General features: G+C 36.7%; 1 protein-coding gene across 2 annotated transcripts in view; it reads right to left on the bottom strand.

Moving 5' to 3' along the window:
* DIAPH2 (diaphanous related formin 2) overlaps positions 1-18757 on the bottom strand; it is a gene marked incomplete at both ends in the record, with an annotated part of 850504 nt that overhangs the window by 647618 nt on the left and 184129 nt on the right. For both annotated transcript variants that reach the window (XM_080719289.1, XM_080719290.1), the window contains one exon: positions 177-316. In XM_080719289.1, coding sequence (XP_080575415.1) covers positions 177-316 — 140 coding nt within the window. The remainder of the gene's footprint in view (positions 1-176; positions 317-18757) is intronic.

The raw sequence follows: 18757 nt of genomic DNA, 5'->3' as shown, positions 1-18757 counted from the left end.
AATACTACATTGACATTGATATTAAGCTTCGGTAAGAATTTTCAGAACACTCAAATAAAAAAACATTAGTGTTGCCTGTTTCGTCTCCTCTCTCCAAAACTCACACATACACAAAGGCACACTAGTGAGATTCGGGTAGTAAGGGTGCGTTCCTTTTTTGCATTTACACCACCTACCTGACTGGATTGCTGGTTAAAGAAACCCTCAGGGATTCTAGGCAGTTAAGGAGCTTCTCATCTGAAATACCAGATCGTAATTCATGAACGTATTCTTGTGAAGACAAGGTGCATTCATGCTTGCTGTTTTTCAGCCCACCCTGTAAGACAAAAAGAGATACCGCTTTAGATAAACAACAGTTATATATAAAAACTGTTTAAGTAAAATAATACGTAGACTACATACATTTTATACAGTATAAAATGTGTGCAGAGTGCTAGGCCTTTAAATTTTTTCGGTCATAGCTGGGTGTAGTGGCACACACTTGTAATCCCAGTACCTGGGAGACTGAGACAGAAGGATCACAAGTTCAAGGACAGCCTCAGCAAGTAGTGGGACTTTTGTCAACCTCGTGAGACCCTGTTACAAAATAAAAATAAAATAGGAGGTAGAATGCCCCTGGGTTCAACTCTCAGTGCCACAAAAAAGAAAAGGTTGGCCATGGAACTGAATGGTAAGATTGTATTGTGTACATCAGAACTTCTTCCTCATCTTCCTTGAAAAGAAATTACTGCTGCTCATGACCTGAATAGAATGTGGCCCTGAATTGTACGAAATCTCATTGATAGGGGTACTGAAATGTATAATTCAGGCATTAGGAATAACAAGAATCTTCATCCCAGAGAAGGAACATTTAAAAATCTCCTTGTTGTCCTAGTTAGAGTATTTAGGTTCAATTCTGCAAAATACAGAAAACAGACTTTAATATAAAACATGACACATAACCTAAATGCACTAAAAGATATCAGAATGTCACATCTCAAAAAACAGGTTGTAACTGGTTATTAAAATGTAAACCAATATAGTCCCCAATTAGCATGTTAATTAATCAAATCTGTGTGAAGCACTTGCTAATTCCCAACTATTCCTAACTGTTACTCCCAGGTTATATATTAATTTCTAAAAGTCATTAAATACATTTATGTGCTAGCAACTAGTTTTTAGTTTAATTTCTAATGTATGTGGGGTTATTTGTAGAAGCCATTATCTCATCACAGCTCCCTAATTTCATCACCTTGCTATAACTATGTAAGTAGTTCAGAGAAAAAACTGGAAGGAAAACATCGCCAACGCATGCACTCTAACAACTCGCACTCTCACGTTCTCGACATTTCGAATCATAACTGCCACTTTCCCATACTATAAATGTATTCTCCTAAATTAAAACGCTAGCCAGAGTCCCTTTCTCCAAGTTCATACAAACAACACTCAGTTTCGCCTAAGTATCAGAGCAATTTTCCCCTCCATTGGTTAAAAGTCATATCATTAGAGGTTATGGATCTAAAACAAAATAATCTTTTAATCGTAAGAAATGGATTCCCCGGAATTTCCTACTGTTGGTTCTCTACTGCAAATGCCTCCACAGTGTAAAAATCGTTCATTTCTGAATTCAAAAAATTTCATTAACTAATAAATATTAAAAGACTAATAGTTTACTATAGATAGGGGGACTCTTCCTCTTTATAGCACTGTGGATATTATCACTGTTATAACACTTAAAATATTGTGACATAGAGCGTTATGTATGTCTATCTCTTCCTATACTGGGAATTCCGTTTAGGGCAAATGCCTAACACAGTGCCTGAATTTAACAAGTCTCAATGAAAGGTTTTTATTATTGAATTTGTCCATCACAATCGCAGAAGAAGAAACACAGTTCCACACTCTAGCTCCCATATTTTGTGCAGTGTCCACTACTTAATTTTTCTGGTTTCATCGGGAGACATAGTAGATGTTCAAAATGTTGGCTGGCTGAATGGCCACGTAGATTGCAAGTAAAATACTGCTTCAAAATAATCCCTATATTTGTTATTTATCTACCCACCTCTGACATCATTGGAGTAAAGGCAAGTAAACATCGGTAGCATAATTTTGAAAAAATAACTTGACTTTTGATCAATCATTTCCTTCAACATATTAGATGTCATTTACAGTTTTAGCTCTTCTCCACTAAAAATCAATCTCTCTGGGACAGGAATATCACCTGATTTATTTATATTATATCCCACATCTTCTCAAAGTGTTTACTGGGCAGAAAGCACTCAGTACATATTTCCAGGGCAAAAGGATATGGGTGGGTGCGTGGATGGATAACTAAAAAATGGGTAAATCACGGGCGAGTGTCAACATGCAGAAGCTTATTAGTTTGTCTCAATATTACAGGCTCTGAAACTTTTGATGATAAAATATTCAAAGATGCCGAGGATAAAACAGGTAAACTAAGACACCACATGACATCCTGTGGACAGCTCCAGCTTCACAGCCTTGTTGAATCATGGCACCCATCATCTAACTTTTAGTGATCTTGGAGAAAGTTACTAACTCATCTCTAGAGCCAGTGCTTTTTGTATCCCAATTACACCCTAGCTTCCACATAAGAGAGAAAACATTAATTCCTTTTTGTTAATTGACCTTCTACAGGAATCGTGTACTTAGGGTGTATGGTCGTGGCCGAGACACTTTATAGACAGAGGGGCCAACCCATTGCCTTGAAGCTCATCCTCCGACCAGGTCTTCTACGCCAAGTTTAAATTATATAACTAGGATAGTCTGTGGTTATAAGGAATGAAAGCAAACAATCTAGCAGAGCAAGATATAAAGGGTATAATATTATGGAACACATTTCAGCAAGCTTAGAAGAACTTTGGGGCTTTAACAAAAGCCTGCATTGGAAAATTCTGAAAAGATGAGAGTATGTTAAGGCTAGAACGGCTTGAGGATCAGCTCTCCCGGGAACTTCAGACAGAAATAAAGAATCTAGGTGATTGCCGAGCTCACGTCGTTGCAGTGCTACGACACAGATATTCTCGTCCTCAGTTCATTTCTTACCCACGGTACGCATGCTATTTTTCCCGATGCGGAATAAGAATTTGAAGCAACAAGTTAAACTCAGAAATCTCTACTATAAAATGCCAAACTGTCAAAGTACTTTCAGCCTGATCACTATGGTATAACAAAATATTAAAAAATCATACAAAAAGAAAACAGTACAATAGATTAAATCTCACTCTCCTTAATAGGGCTGTAATACCAAAATGGCTTATTATTAACACCCTGTTCTGATACTGAACAAAGGAAACAACTAGATAATGGATGGATAATAATGGAAATTTTAATTAGCTGCACTGTATGAGATTAATGAAAATTACCACTGTGCCCATTTGATCTTTAAAAAATAATGCAGCCCAACTTAGCAATTAGTGTACATCACACTATGCCAAAGCTAGGTGAACAAAAAGCTTTCCTAATTTGAAAACATTCCTTAATTTGAAAATCATTAGGATGGAAATATTTGTCACTATAACAGTGCATGTATTATTCTAAGATGGGACTTGAAGAACTAAAAGTTGCATTGCGTCATTTTAATAATCACACATTCCCCTTACTTTGATAATAAATGCTAGTATCAAAACCAAGCAAGCAAGCCGTATTGTAAAAAGAATATTTTAAGTTTTCGATGGTTGTACTACTTCTGCCTTTAGACTGATTTAATCTGCAAGGATGAATTATCATTCATTCTTTAACGTAAAGAGATCTTCTTATAATTTTGGGAAAATACTGCATCGCTCTTAGCTGTACAGATATTTCGCTGCAGACACTGGATGGAACTATTGATTGAATTCAGTTCTTTCCAGCTACAGCGTGCGCACAGGAATCACTATCTGCAGTGTCATCTTCAGAGAGAAGGACAATATTGTCATGAAAACAGTAATGTTGTTACTATTATTGATTATCTTTTATAAACTCTCATGTAGTCAGCTTTCAAGTTTTATTTTAATCAAGTGAGCTTTCTGTCTATCACTGTAGTTCTCTGAAAAAACGATATTGGTTAACAAATTTGGAATTACATCTATAAAGCTTGATAGAATTTAACTGTAAGAGGCTCCTATAACTTCTAAAGTATAATAATTTGAAAAACCAATTTCTTAGAACATCATCAATTCTTTGAGTTCAGAAAGGAAAAGGGAACACAAAAATAAATGTTCTGAGTCCATCTACCTATTTATCCTTATTTTAATGTATTTGGCAAACCGTAACTCTAAGTATATTATTGAGCCCTTCGCTGACTTCTTTCCGTTGATGTAGGGAAAAGATCTCTTGAAGGAAAAGTAGGAGAGCTACCTATTTCATTCATCAAAAATACAAAAAGTATAAAACAATCTTAATATAATATTTGAAATAATTTCATATGTGATTTGCATTGAAAAGTTCTTTTGATTGCACGGAAAAATGTCAAGTAAACCAAGCATGGTGGCGCATGCCTGTAATCTCAGCATTCTGGAGACCAGAGGATCGTGGTTCACAGACAGCCTCAGTACTTAGCTAGGCCCTTCACAACACAGTGAGACTCTGTTTCAAAAAAAAAAAAAAGACTAAAAAAAATAGGACTGGAGGTGTAGGGTGGAGGTGGAATGGCCCTGGGTTCCATCCCCAGTGCTGCAAAAAAGAAAACAAAGTAAAATGTAGAGTAAAAGGCATTATTACCTATTGTCAAATGAGCTCTATACGAAAAGAAATCTATGCCTAAAATGACTATCATGAGGTGAATTTGCATAGTGTCATTGGAAATGAAGGCATTTCCAAGTAATATGAAAATAAGAGCTTGTATCCCAAACTCTAGAGCAGGGAAAAAACATGTTACAGTAATGTAAAAACGGCATAATTCTTCAGATTATACATATAGTTTTTCCCAAAAGGATGTGCTAAGGAAATCTAATTAAATGTGATTAGTTATGTTTACCAAAACTGTATTTGATATGTTTTGTAGTATTTCAGGGAAACATGCCACAAGTTCTTTTTTTTTTTTTTCCCGGCACTGGGGATTGAAGCCAGGGCCCTGCACACTAGGACTACTACGGCCTCTGCTTTGAGCACATGTTCTATTAGAAATGTCAAGGAGAGAAAAAAAACCTGAAAGCATATATTTATTTTTTGCGGTATATTTAAATTCGATGGTTCTATTATTTCTTTTGTTGTCAAACACGTTATAGAGCATAAAGAAAAATACTTCAGGCCAGGCGTGTTAGCACATACCTCTACTCCCTATACTCGGGAGGCCCAAAGAAGAGAATCACAGGTTCAAGGCCAGTCTCCGCAACTTTGCAAAGCCCTCTGCAAACTAGTGAGATCTTGTTTCAAAAATAAAATAGGGGCGGGAGTGCAGTGTTGAAGGTGGAATGCACCTGGGTTCAATCTCCAGTGCCACAGAAAGAAATACTTCCTAATACTGTCAAATAATTACTCAGTTAAAAGATAATAATTTTGAAATTTTAACATTAAGCGACATAAAAGGTGATAATTTAAAGTAGAATGTTTGTCCCACTGAACTTTATTTCTTATAAAACAACCGACACATTTGATCTGGACACTCTCAGAGACATCAACACCAAAAGGCTAAGATACAATTAATGATTTGTTAATGAAAGCAAATTTATTTAATTCAGGATAATAAGCAGTCAATCTTATATGTTTCTTTTTCACATCAAACGATCAAAGTGTGAGCTACCGTATACCTGAAATCAACCATAATTGCCTTTTAAAACTAGTATTAAGCAGTTTTGGTTGAACGATGGGCATATGAGTGAATGATACCAAGTAAATCTTCAAAACGATAGTCTAGTAGCATTTTTATTGAGCCTTTATCACCACCCACAGTACGTTAAGGGGAAAAATAGAAGTGTTGCTATTATCTTTGGTTTGACAAAAGCCCTTGAGACATATCAGATAATGAAATGCAAACAGATATAGAGTAACCCAGGGGTGGGTAAACTGAGGTCCCAATCCAGGGTGCATGCAAATTTTGATGAGGAAATGTAACATTATATTCATTAAATTCACATCATCACATTTCATTAACAATTACATCATTACATTTACAATTACAAACAATTGCATCATTACATTTCATTAACATCCAACTGAAATGCAATACTTTTTGAGAAATGTGAATGTAGAAAACAGCTTGTAGGGTGGTATTGGCAGCATGTGAAACGTAGTCACCAAGAGATGGCACAGGTATTTCCCTTACTCCACACATACCCCGTTTATGAAATCATCTCAGATAGCATGTGTGCTCACCATTTCATCAAAATCATACTAGTTCAACAACTTTTCAACTTATTCTTTAATAAATTTTGCAAAGAAGCACATTTTCATGCCTTGAGTTTTCAAACTGTTTTGAGGTAGATACTGTAAATATGCTCGCAACCTGTAAGAAATACTGCAGGGGCCCCTTGTTTTCTCCAATGGTAGTATCTTGCAAATCAGCATCACGATAGCACAAATGGGATGTTACTGAAAAAATCCCACCTATTTTATTCGAAGTGCTGTGGTTTTCCCTGCACATGTGCGCATGTGTGTGTGTGTGTGTGTGTTGTGTATGTATGTAGTTGTACACATTTTATCTTGTGTGCGTTCATGTTCCCAAACACCACAATTAACACATACAACAGTTCCATCACTGCACACTGCCCTTTTCTAATCACAAATCTCCAGCCAACAGTGACTTATCTCTCCATTTCTATACTTTTAATCTCTTCAAGAATTCATACAGTCAAGCGTGGTGGCGCACGCTTGTAATCCCAGCATTCAGGAGGCTGAGACCAGAGGATCGCGGTTCGCGGACAGCCTCAGCTACTTAGTGAGGCGCCCCGGAACTTAGTGAGACCCTGTTTCAAAATAAAGAATAAAAAATAGGGCTGGGGATATAGCTTGGCGGTAGAATACCCCTGGGTTCCAACCCCAGTACAGAAGTAAAGAAATGTCATACATATATTCATATATTCGGGAGGTGCTAGAGATTAAAACCAAGGGTGTTCTACCTCCGGGGAATAGTTCCACCCCTACTTTGTTTTTTATTTGGAAAGTTACTGATGCTGGCTTGGAACCTGTAATCCTTCCGATTTGGGTCTCCCAAGTACTAGGATTATGAGCAAATGCTACCATGCCCAGCTCATGTATCCTTTTGACATGAATTTCTTTCACTCGGTATAATGTTCTAGAGAGTCATATAAGTTACTGCATAAATATATTGTTCCTGTGTATTGTTGAGTAATACCCATGGTATGGCTATACTACAGTTTATTTAACCATTTACCTATGGGAGAATGTTTGAGCCATTTCCAACTTTGACCTACAACGAATAAAACTTCTATGAACAATAACACATAGTTCTTTGTGTAAACATAAGTTTTTATGCCTCTGTGATATATCAATTTTAAGAAATGATAGGCATATTTTAATATAATTAATTTTTGTAATACTATGAATTTTATGTTTCTCATTTAAAAACTCGATTCTAAGGTGAATATAGGCTTGCCAGATTGCCAAAGGGGCCTATCAGATGAAATGAGTTATGAATACTTGTAGTGGCCTGTTTCATGGTTTTTTGTTTTTTGTTTTTTTTGGTTTTTTGGTGGTACTGGGGGTGAAACCCAGAGGCTTTCTACCTCCGGGCTACACTCCCAGACCTATTTTTATATATTTTATTTGGAAACTGGGCCTCACTAAGTTGCTGGGAGCCTCACTAAGTAGCTGAGGCTGCCTTCGAACCTGTGTGATCCTCCTGTCTCAGCCTCCCAAGCACGGGGATTACAAGCATGCACCACCACACCCAACTTGTTTCATCTAGTTTTAAATTACACTATGTTTAGTGCATTTACTGTCTTGTGAAGGGCGAAAAAGTATGCTACCGTTTTAAACAGAGAAGGATCATCTTTGTAAATAACAGCTTATAAGAAATAGACAGGATTTGATCGACAATAATATACAACAGAAAAACCAATATATTTGGCAGAGCCAGTCTCTTCACTCTACTATCTAAAGATAGGAAACATAGTGAAAACCTAATCAGCATTTATTATGTTGAGACAAACACTATGAAGATATTTAAATATAATGTCTTCCTTCTGTGCTTTACTATTTTATAGATCCAGTTCCAAGTATGATTTTAGACACTGTAACTAAGCCAGTTTAATAACACTTTTGCAGATTATAAATGTTTCCTGTAGCCTAGATAGAAACTACATTTTTAACTAGGTAATGAAGCTATAAATTGTAAATGAAATAAAGAAAAATTCCTTGCACAAGACAAAAAATTACTCTATTATTTTCAAACCCCTAGCTTTCCAAACATTTTAGTAAGTGCTATCAGCCAAAATGAATACTTTGAATATTATTCAATTCCTTGCCCGGCCACTGATGAGAGGTAGTGTATCAATAATAAAATAGCCAAAAGACAGGAGAACAAGGAACAGTAAAACAACTGTAACTAATTGCCACACAAATAAATGGATGTGTGTCTTTGGCACCGAGTGGGATTGCCAGATGTAGATATCAATGACACTTTCTCTTAGTGTAGCACAAACATCTCACACACAGTTTCCAAAATACTATTTCATCTGAGTCTAGTAACACTGGAAGACACTGTCATAACCATCGTTGTTTTGCACTTATGAAAGCTGAGTCATGACTTGTCTGAGAAAGAAATTAGAGGTCAGGCTAGTCTCCAGGCTATAGTGCTTCTTTCTGGTCTCTGTTTGGATCTTGTATGCCTTACTGGGTTTTGAACCCAAGGCCTCACTCATTAGGCAGCTGCGCTACCACTGAGCTACATCCCCAGTCTTTGGAGTTCCTTTCTGAAGACAATACAAAACCATTTTCAAGGGGGTGTTGCTTGTTAACAGGAGATTAGAACAAACCGGAAAAGTAGGCAAATGTTTTTTCAATCTTCCTTACTCTAAAGATGTGTGAGTTCAGTCAAGTTATCGCCTGACTTCCTAAGTAATGATAACAACATAAAAAAACTAATGTTTCTATTAGTAAAACACAGTATCCGACACACAATGCGCACGCAAATAATGATATCCTTTATCACTAATTTAATGAGTTTTTTGTTTTTTACTGGTGTCATGAAGTTATTACTGTCTAGTCACCCAAAGTATTTTGGCAGAGGTCCTAATATTTGTTAGATGCTTAGGAAATGATTTCTCCCGATTAGGTAGGAAATTAGACTTATTTTCAAAATGTATGTTGAAGTGACTCGGAGGCTGCCTTAGGGAGTGAGGAGGAAATGTGCAAAATGCAAGGCTCGTTGGGAGAGTCCCCATGTCCTCTGATCCCCCGCTAATGAGGGTTCTCATGTATTTATTTGCTTTAGATATTCATGTCCCACATATTTTTTCCTATGGCAAAGCAGCTCTGATGTTAAGTAAACTTTGAAAGCCACGGAACTAGATGATCTCATAGGTCCTGCCACTTTGAATCTGTGATTCAGGGTATGCCACCGTATGCATACTAAAGCAGAAGTTTTTTTTAAGAGTATAAATTTTTAAGTGACCACCATATTCTCTGCACATACAGTGATCATTCAGGTTTTCGGTTTCTTCATGTTTGAATGTCACCAATTAACATTTATTGAGTTCTCATGAGGTTATAAACTCTGGGAGTACAGAAAGAAGCTTGCCTTAGCAGGCTTGACAGTCTCTGCAGTTTGGGAGGAAGTCAAAAGCAGATCTTTATTTTTGTGTGTGTGTGTGGTACTGGGGATTGAACCCAGGGGTATTCTACCCCTGAGCTACATCCACAGCCCTATTTGCTATCCTTTATTTTGAAACAAGGTCTCACTAAGCTGGCAATGGCCTCACTAAGTAGCTGAGGCAGACTGCAAACCTGTGATCCTCCTGTCTCAGCCTCCCAAGTACTTACAAGTGTGTGCCAGCACGCCCAGCTAAAGTAGATCCTCTTAACAATAGGTGGAGCGCTATGGGAGTTGGAAGGCCAGGCGAGGTGACTCTTTCTGAGAGAAGAAGGTTAAGGCAGCCTGCAAAAGCTATTCACCTGAATGCAGAAAGGGAGATGAGAAGGCCAAGAAGAGACGCTGGGTCCCTTTACTGTTTGGCTTCCCTTTTCTCACAGATTGAGAGAGGGATATGCTGTCAAATAAGGGATCGACCTGATCAGATGATATCAACAAGGTAACTAAATAGGAGTTCCAAGTTCTAGCGCTTCCCTCCTTCCCACAGAAATCCAACTAGCAATTATCTGCACGCAAGAATACCGTAGGGAATGTCCTAGAAACAGCGTATACCCCTTGTGCCAGAGATACCCCCTTGTGCCTCAGAATAGAGGAAAAACACTAGACAGTAGTCAGAGGAACATTTCTCTCCACACTGCCCAGTCCCCAGGCTAGCACAGTGCCACATACATAAAGGACCAGCCCTGGGCCACCGATTCCACACTGTGTGGGCTGGGGGTGGGGGGTGAGATGGAGGCAGATACGTGGCTGCCCCGCATTCTAGCACCCTTTGCAGGAAACTCAAATAACTTAATACCAACTCAAAAACTAAAACTCATTTTAACGCAAAGGAAACAGCCAAAGGAAATGAAAAGATAATTCTTAAAACTCACAAATGTCCACGGAGTACATAAAAAATGCTCAACATCACTAATCACTAAAGAAATGTAAATGGAAACCACAATGAGATAATGCTTCATTCTGTTCAAATGGCTATTACGAGAAAGACAAAAGCTACAAAATATTGGCAAGGATGTGGAGGAAAGAGAACCTTGCATATCATTGGTAGGGATAAAAATTGTACAGCCATCATGAGAAACATTATAAAATGATGAAAAATTCAAAATAGGACTATCTGATCCAAATATCCCACTACCAGATATTTCTCCAAAGGAAATCAGAGATTTTCACTCTTCTATAATTACAGCATTAATCCCATTAGCTAAGATATAAGAGCAAACTGACTTTATCAATGCATGAACAAATATGAACATTCACACATATACATACAATGGAGTATTACTCAGTCATAAGCTAGAAAAATCCCTGCCATTTACAACCATGTGCACCAATCTGGGGGACAATAAATCAGGCACAAAAATCCAAATACTGCATGATCTCAGATGTGGAATCAAAAAAAGTTGATCTCATAGAAAGCGGAATGGTGATCGCCGGCTAGGACAGTTATGGGTGAGAAGGGGCTGGGAAAATATTATTCAAGTAGCACATATTTACAGATAAATAGGAGGACTAAGTTTAAGGGATCTTCTGTATAGTGTGGTAACTAAGGTTAATTATAATATACTGCATTTTAATACTAATACAATGGAATGGATATAGTGTTTTCACCACAAAACAACTATATGAGGGGATGCCTCTGTTAATTCATTTAACCACAAAGGTTCTATACATCAGAACATCATTTGTACATGACAAATACATACAATCTTGGCAAATTAAAATAAATTGGAAAAAAGAATCTCTGAGCATAGCTTATGTTTAGAAGCACACAGCTAAAGAACAGAAGAGAATATTTTATACATAGACAAGAATGACTGCACATGAGGACATTTTAATTTGTATGTATGAACAGAACACTCAATTTTCGCCTTCTGTGAGCTGACCTCTAAAAATTATCGCAACATTAAAAGTGACCATTTATTTACAGTAAAATCAACTACTCCATAAATGCTCAGGTTAATTAAATAAACTGACATCTTTGGAATCAAATAATATTTTAGTGTGACAGTGGTTAGTGTGTAAAAGAGGAATGGTTTGTTTAGGTTAGCATATATAAATTCTAATATGCAGATGCAGATCTTTTGGGGTATCCTATCAATAAAATGATTTTCCTTAACAAATTGAAGCGTGTGTTTTTATTTTCTATAGTAGTAATGTATTTAGAAGTGATTCAAACTTTTGTGATATGTAATTCACCTGGGCTGAATGAGAACCATTTTACTTCACAGATAATGTTAATAATGAGTAGAAAATACCGCTTACCTAAAGCCCTAGCCTAACTTTAAAGAATCATGTGGTAAGAATACTGAGCTATCACTTAAGCACATATCGCTCACAAGGTTTTTATAAGAGTACAATGTAGTGGCCGATATGTGTTGAATATCATGTTACAGTGAGGGGTTATGCCAAGATGAACAGCAGTATACCATGGCCCAATATAATGGTATCACTTTTATATGTTGCCGACCATCTGTTTCTGCTCATAACATTCTTACCTCTAAAGACCTAAGGTGTGAGTCTGAATGGAAAAGAAGGCATAATCCTATTTCCTCAAAATAATTATTTTAGAAATTTTTCTTCGTGGAATGCATTTGATAATTTATTAGTTTAACATATCCTTAACTTCTCATAAAATTAATACAATTGAACAAGCATACCCATAAAAGGCTTTATTTCTTCTACTATTCAAAGTATGATAGGGATGTTAAAAAAACTTTAATATAACCAGTAAATTCTTTATAGACATTCACGTAAAATGAATTAAACTTTAAACTTATTATATTCCATGAATATGTGTACAACAAAAAATAGAAATATATCATGTATGTCTTTTTTTTTTTTTTTGGTGGTACTGGGGGGTGGAACCCAGGGGCTTTTCTGCCTCCGGGCTATACTCCCAGACCTATTTTTTATATTTTATTTGGAAACAGGGTCTCACTAAGTTGCTGAAAGCCTCACTAAGTAGCTGAGGCTGGCTTCGAACCTGTGCGATCCTCCTGTCTCCGCCTCCCAAGCGCAGGGATTACAAGTGTGTGTGTGCCACCACGCCAGGCTTAACATGTATGTCTTTAAAGTACATGTTTATTCTATATCCAACAATTCATAGTACTCAAGTTTGACATATGATTCTTCTGCCAATACCACATTCTCTAGACAAAACAAGACACAAGTCAGCCATGTGCAGCTCAGAAGGTTAATACACTTTCAGACTTTTCCAACTAGTACAGTTAAGGGAAAAACATATTCAAAAGGAGAGGTTGCTATATATAATGTTTATTTTGGAAAAAAGGAATCTAGAAAAAGTGAAAAATATGAAGATTCTGCAGTTTATTTTAAAAGTTGTAGCATGTGGCTAGAGAGTATTAGCATTGTTATGAAGATCCTTTTAGTAATGAGATAATAAGTTTCTAAAATTAATAAAATATCCTAAGCATTGACAGAAATGTCAACATGGCTTAAAGTTCCCACCTGGCAGGAGCTAATCATGTAGCATCAAAGAATGATCTCATCTCTAAAGGCACATATATCACAAATTACATTTACATATAAAGCCAACCAACACTGCATAACTGATTGACGCTTGCTACCATTTGGGGGTTGGGTGGAACTGATTTTGGAATCATGGAAAAATGATTTAAATCCACTGCCTGTTCCTTGGGACTATTTACCTATGCAAATAATACTTTGGTGAGTTTCATTATACATTTCAGAGTTGTTTTGAAGATTTAAACATAGAAAACTATAAAGTATACAGCGTTGTGCCTGATAACATAATTAGGTACACGATGTATATTTACTGCCTATATAATTATCAACAACATCTACTTCCTGGGTGTACTATGTGCCCCTCACTATCCACTGATTATCCTAATCCTTACAAACAACTTTAGAAAGCAAGAATTATTCCCATTTTACAAATGAGAACCCCAAAGCTCATAGAAGTTTAGAAACTTATCTGAGGTCACACAGCTATTAAGTAGAAGAGGCAAACTTTGGCCCATTTGAACTCCATGTGATTTTCACTCTACCTTTCTTTAATTTCATCTGATTCCATCTCCTATCATTTTTCACTAACCTCCACAACCACTGGTTTATTACCTGGCACTGAATTATCCCAAGTTCATCCCCATGTGTCCTTTCTTCTTAGAAGATTCGGTTCTGAATTTGTACATAGTTATATAAATTCTTTTCCATTATTCAGACATCACTCTTTCACACAGGCCTTCTCTAATCTTCCTGCATGATGCAGCCCACCACTGCGATAGCATTGTTAAAAACATGTCACTCTGTTTTAGACTCTGTGTGGCTCTTATTACTATATGAGATTTTATTTATTTATCTGTTGATTATCTGTCCCCTTTCACTAAAATATAGGTCCCATGTTAATGTCCCTTATACACTGAATCCCCAATCTACTCTATATTGCCTAAAACATTGGGAATCTGTGTGTGTGTGTGTGTGTGTGTGTGTGTGTGTGTGTGTGTGTTATTAAGGATTGAACCCAGATGTGTTCTACTGAGCTACATCCACAGCCCTAATGTTTATTTTTTATTTATTTTGAAACATTTCTAAGTTACTGAGAGCCTTGATACATTGCAGAGGCTGGCCTTGAAACCATGACCCTCCTATATCAGCTTCACAAGTATTGGGATTATAGGCATGCACCACCACACCCAGCTAGAAAATTCCCTTTATATGTGTTGGGTGGATAGACCAAGGAATAGATGCAAAGCTGGGCTTTTTACGTCAGTAGTAAAGGTTCAGTTGCACTCCACTTCACCTACCAGTCACATTCATATATGTAAACACAAACATGGATACACCTCAAATTTGGCAGGCAGGCCATTTTTCATGAGACACAATCTTGTTAAAAACAACTTGTGCCATGTTTTCCTGAAATACTGCATAGCATTATCAAATACACTCTTTAACCTGTAATGAGAACAAATTACTCAACTTCTGTAATAGTCTCTTAGTTTCAAATAGATCTATACCCTTCGTCAGTTCTGAAAACAAACCTCTAGACTAGAAGTCTAAGGTCAGAACCGTACACAAACCTGGGGATCAGTGTTCCTTCTTAATCAGGTGGGGATTTATCAATCAGTTCATTTAATCTGTCAGGTCCCCTGACCAGTCAACATGCTCCCTGTGGTTTCAGATGAGCAGGAGGAGGTATAAGAGGTTTGACTAGATTAGGTTGCTAATTCAAACATCCCACCCACAATACTTAAGGAGGCACTGTGCTGAAGAAGACTTATTGAAGTGAAAATGATGATTTTTAGTCTTGATCTACCTTAAGACACAAGTCTCTGTGTGAATCTGCTTCCTCCCCTCGTGAAAATGAGGGTCCTGGACTAGATTATCTCTTAGAATGCTTGCAGCTTGAACATTTCATGGATTTAAGACATGATACAGAGGACAGATATTGCCTATGATCTGTGAGGATGAGCGGCCAGTACCATGATAAAAATAACAGTACAGAAGCACACACGACGCTGAGAGCATGTTTCCCCAGAAACCACATTCCACTGGCATCCTGAATCTCATAAGCTTAGAACTTTTCTGCTTGTATTCTTTGCCTCTGAATAGATACCAGAGGAGAAAGGATTATTAATCTTTGAGATTCCTCTCTGCTCCATCATTATTCTCAATAATGCTGTAGTTCATCCACCAGTCACTCCAAGTTTTAGTTATTTAGTAAACTTCCTGAAAGGTGGTGACTTTTTAATGACTTACACAATTCATTAGACATACATCTATTGCTTTTTCTGTAACATACTTTATATTACTAAAATTTTAGAAAAATACTAGGGTTGGAAGATGGGAGGTCTTTCCTCCAATATGTTTTTCATTTTCTGATGCTTAAAAAGCTATAAAGAGGAAGCAATTTTATAAGAAATTTCATGCAGATTAGTAACTTTAGAGATGTACATTTCACAACTAATTTGTAACAATTCAAACAAAATGTCACGTGCCATTGCCACTACTAAATTGGGCAAAAAATTACTCTGAAACATTACAAAGCAGTCATAGAAAACAGCATCTCTTAAAATATTAAAAATTGATACGGGCCCATTATCAAACTAACTAAAAGAAAAAATAAAGCAAAATCTAAAGGGCAAGAGTTCTTTGCGCACCCCGGAGAATAATTTGTTATATGACTTTACACAAAGCACAAGCTCTTCGTGGTCAAAATAGAACCAATCTGAGATAGCCACACACAGTACAGCCTCTGAACCAGAAACATGGATTTCCAATACTGAGAAATGTTTATGTCCTTAGAAAAGTGCTTTGCAAATATAAAGTATTTTTATTTTACCTATGACATTAACTAGCCGGAAGAACCTCATATCTCCTTTTTCATAAAGCCAAATAATCTTCAGGCATTCCTTTCACTTTATCTCAACAAGTAGACTGATGCGGTAAAGATTTACTATGTACTAACTCTGTGTGAGACACCAGGGAGACAAAGATGATTGAGACACAGATCAGTGTCAGACTGGGGAGTATGACAATAGCATTCTCTTTACTGGGAGAGTATTTAGGGAATGTTCTCTCCCATTTAGCCCCACATTTCTATGTCTTTAAAATAATAATCTTCCTAGACTAGAAAATTTAAGGTAAATGTATAGACATGACTTTGGAACATTCAGAAACACACTGACTTAAGTAATGAAGATAAGTTACTTTTCAGACTACTTTCATTGACTGTTTCTTCAACTGAAACATTACAGATTACTAAAACGAATAATTTTGTGCTGTTTTTAATCCTAACATTCTAATTCATGGCATTTGAAAAAATGAATTTTTCTTTTGTACTTTAGTATAATATACAATAAATAGATATCTAATTTATAAGTTACAAAGCAGAAACAAATCATTCATAAGTCAAATAGCAGAAAAATCCGAGTCAATCTACAATTTTCATAAAAACAATAATAGTATTAAGTTACTGATAAATGGAAGTGAAAATAAAAAATGTCTGGGAGTATAATAACTTACAGGTGCACTGGTAACCATCTGTAATCCCAGTACATGGGAAGCTGAGGCACAGGATTCCAGGTTCAAGGCTGGTCTCAACAAGTTACTAAGACCCTCAGCAACTTAGAAAGAACGTGTTTCAAAATAAAAAATAAGCTCTTCCTGTAAGGGACCTGAGGTGATCTGTGGTTCGCTACTCCCTTGACCCAGAAAATTCCACAAAATCATGCAAATCAAGAGGTTTGTAACTAGGTGTTCATTTCAAGAATACTGTCCAGGGCCATCAAGGGTCTGCATAGTTGAAAAGCTACCAGGTGACGAAAGATGTCACTTTTAAAAATTTTGATAGGGTTTCAATAAGTTGCTGAAGCTAGCCCCAAACTTCCTCCTGTGTCAGCCGCCCAAGTACTGGAATACAGGTATGTGCTACCACGCCTGGCTAAGATGTCACCTTAAAGAAGCAATGTGTGTCATTCCAGCATTAGAATGGTGGAGTTGGTAGGCGCGCCCATGTCAAACACTGAGGTTGGACACGAAATGGGTGATCTAAAAACAGTGGTGAATTTTTGATGCACATGCTTAAAAATGCAGAAAGTCATGCTGAACTTAAGGGATTAGTTGCAGGTTCTCTGGTCATTGAACACATGCAGGTGAACAAAGTACCCAAGATGCACCAGCATGCTTACAGAGCTCATGGTGGGATTTACCTATATGTGAGCTCCCCCACCACACTGAGAGGATCCCCACTGAGAAGGAGCAGATTGTTCCCACAAGACAAAGTTGCACAAAAGAAAATGATACCCCAGAAGAATTGAAGAAACAAAAACTATGGCATGGGAATAAATTAAGCATAAAATAAACGCAAATAAAGGTAAAAAATAAAGCGTGGAATGAAGTTCAAATGTAGAATGCCACTGAGTTCACCTTCTAGTACCAAAAAAAGATATAATAATTTCTACCGTTTGAACAGGCTTTAGTATTTGGTCCCTGATATTAGAAATGTTTTGGAAGAACACAAAATGTGTTCAAAAATATATTTCATGAATCCTGGTAGTATCTCTGTAAGGTAAGACATATTATCCCCGTTTTACAGATTGGGCAAGTTTCTTTAATCAAATTGGCCATGGTGCACATGACGAATGGAACTGGGAACAGGAGCTGGGGCATCTGATTTCTAGTCTAGTATCCTATCCATTAGTCTTCCTCTTATGCCTTTGGCACTTCTCATTGTCCTAAAATATTGTCAAGCCTGGCTTATTCTCCAAAGGAATGACTCAGTTGTCAAGGACACAAAGGTACAAAACTTAGAAAAATAACTGCTTTGGTTTGGGACTTTGGCATAGTAGTAGAATATCAAAGAGTAATAAACCAACACACACACAAAGGAAATAATTCTAAGTGTAAAAATCACAAGACATATCTATTGACTTCAGAAGAAGATATATACAATTCAAATGTGTGCAAAAAATTATATTCTTTGTGTAATGGATTAATTTGATGATGTAGTACACATAGCTATGTAGAAATTATGCATTTATTTATGCAGAACGTGGTTAAAGAAACCAAAGAGCTGTACCCATTTATTAAGGATGGAAATTCTTTTACAGTGCTGGAAGAAACAGATCTGGCAAAGCCTTTCTGGAAAGCCATTTGGTAAAATGAACCAAGAGCCTCTAAAAGCATAAATTCTCTTTCACCTATAATGCTACTGCCAGAAATGTACTACGGGAATAATGTAAATTGTAGACAGAGCTTTATGTTCTAAGAAGTTCATGACATCATTTTATAATATGTAAATGTGTAAACACTATCAAGAATCCAAACAGAGAAATAAAGAGGTACAAGTGTTACATCTACTTAAAAAGGAATCTCACACAGCCATTAAAATGTTTTAATGATGTGGAAATATATCTTCAAATTAATGCTATTTGAAATGTGATGCAAAACTGTGCATAGTACGAGTTCACTTATGTAAAAAGGTCTCCATCATCTTAATTTTATTCTATGGCAATGTTAATGGCAAGA

This window comes from Muscardinus avellanarius (assembly GCF_963383645.1).
Source record: "Muscardinus avellanarius genome assembly, chromosome: X".
NCBI classification, from domain to species: Eukaryota; Metazoa; Chordata; class Mammalia; order Rodentia; family Gliridae; genus Muscardinus; species Muscardinus avellanarius.
This window is presented reverse-complemented; position numbering and strand designations above follow the sequence as displayed.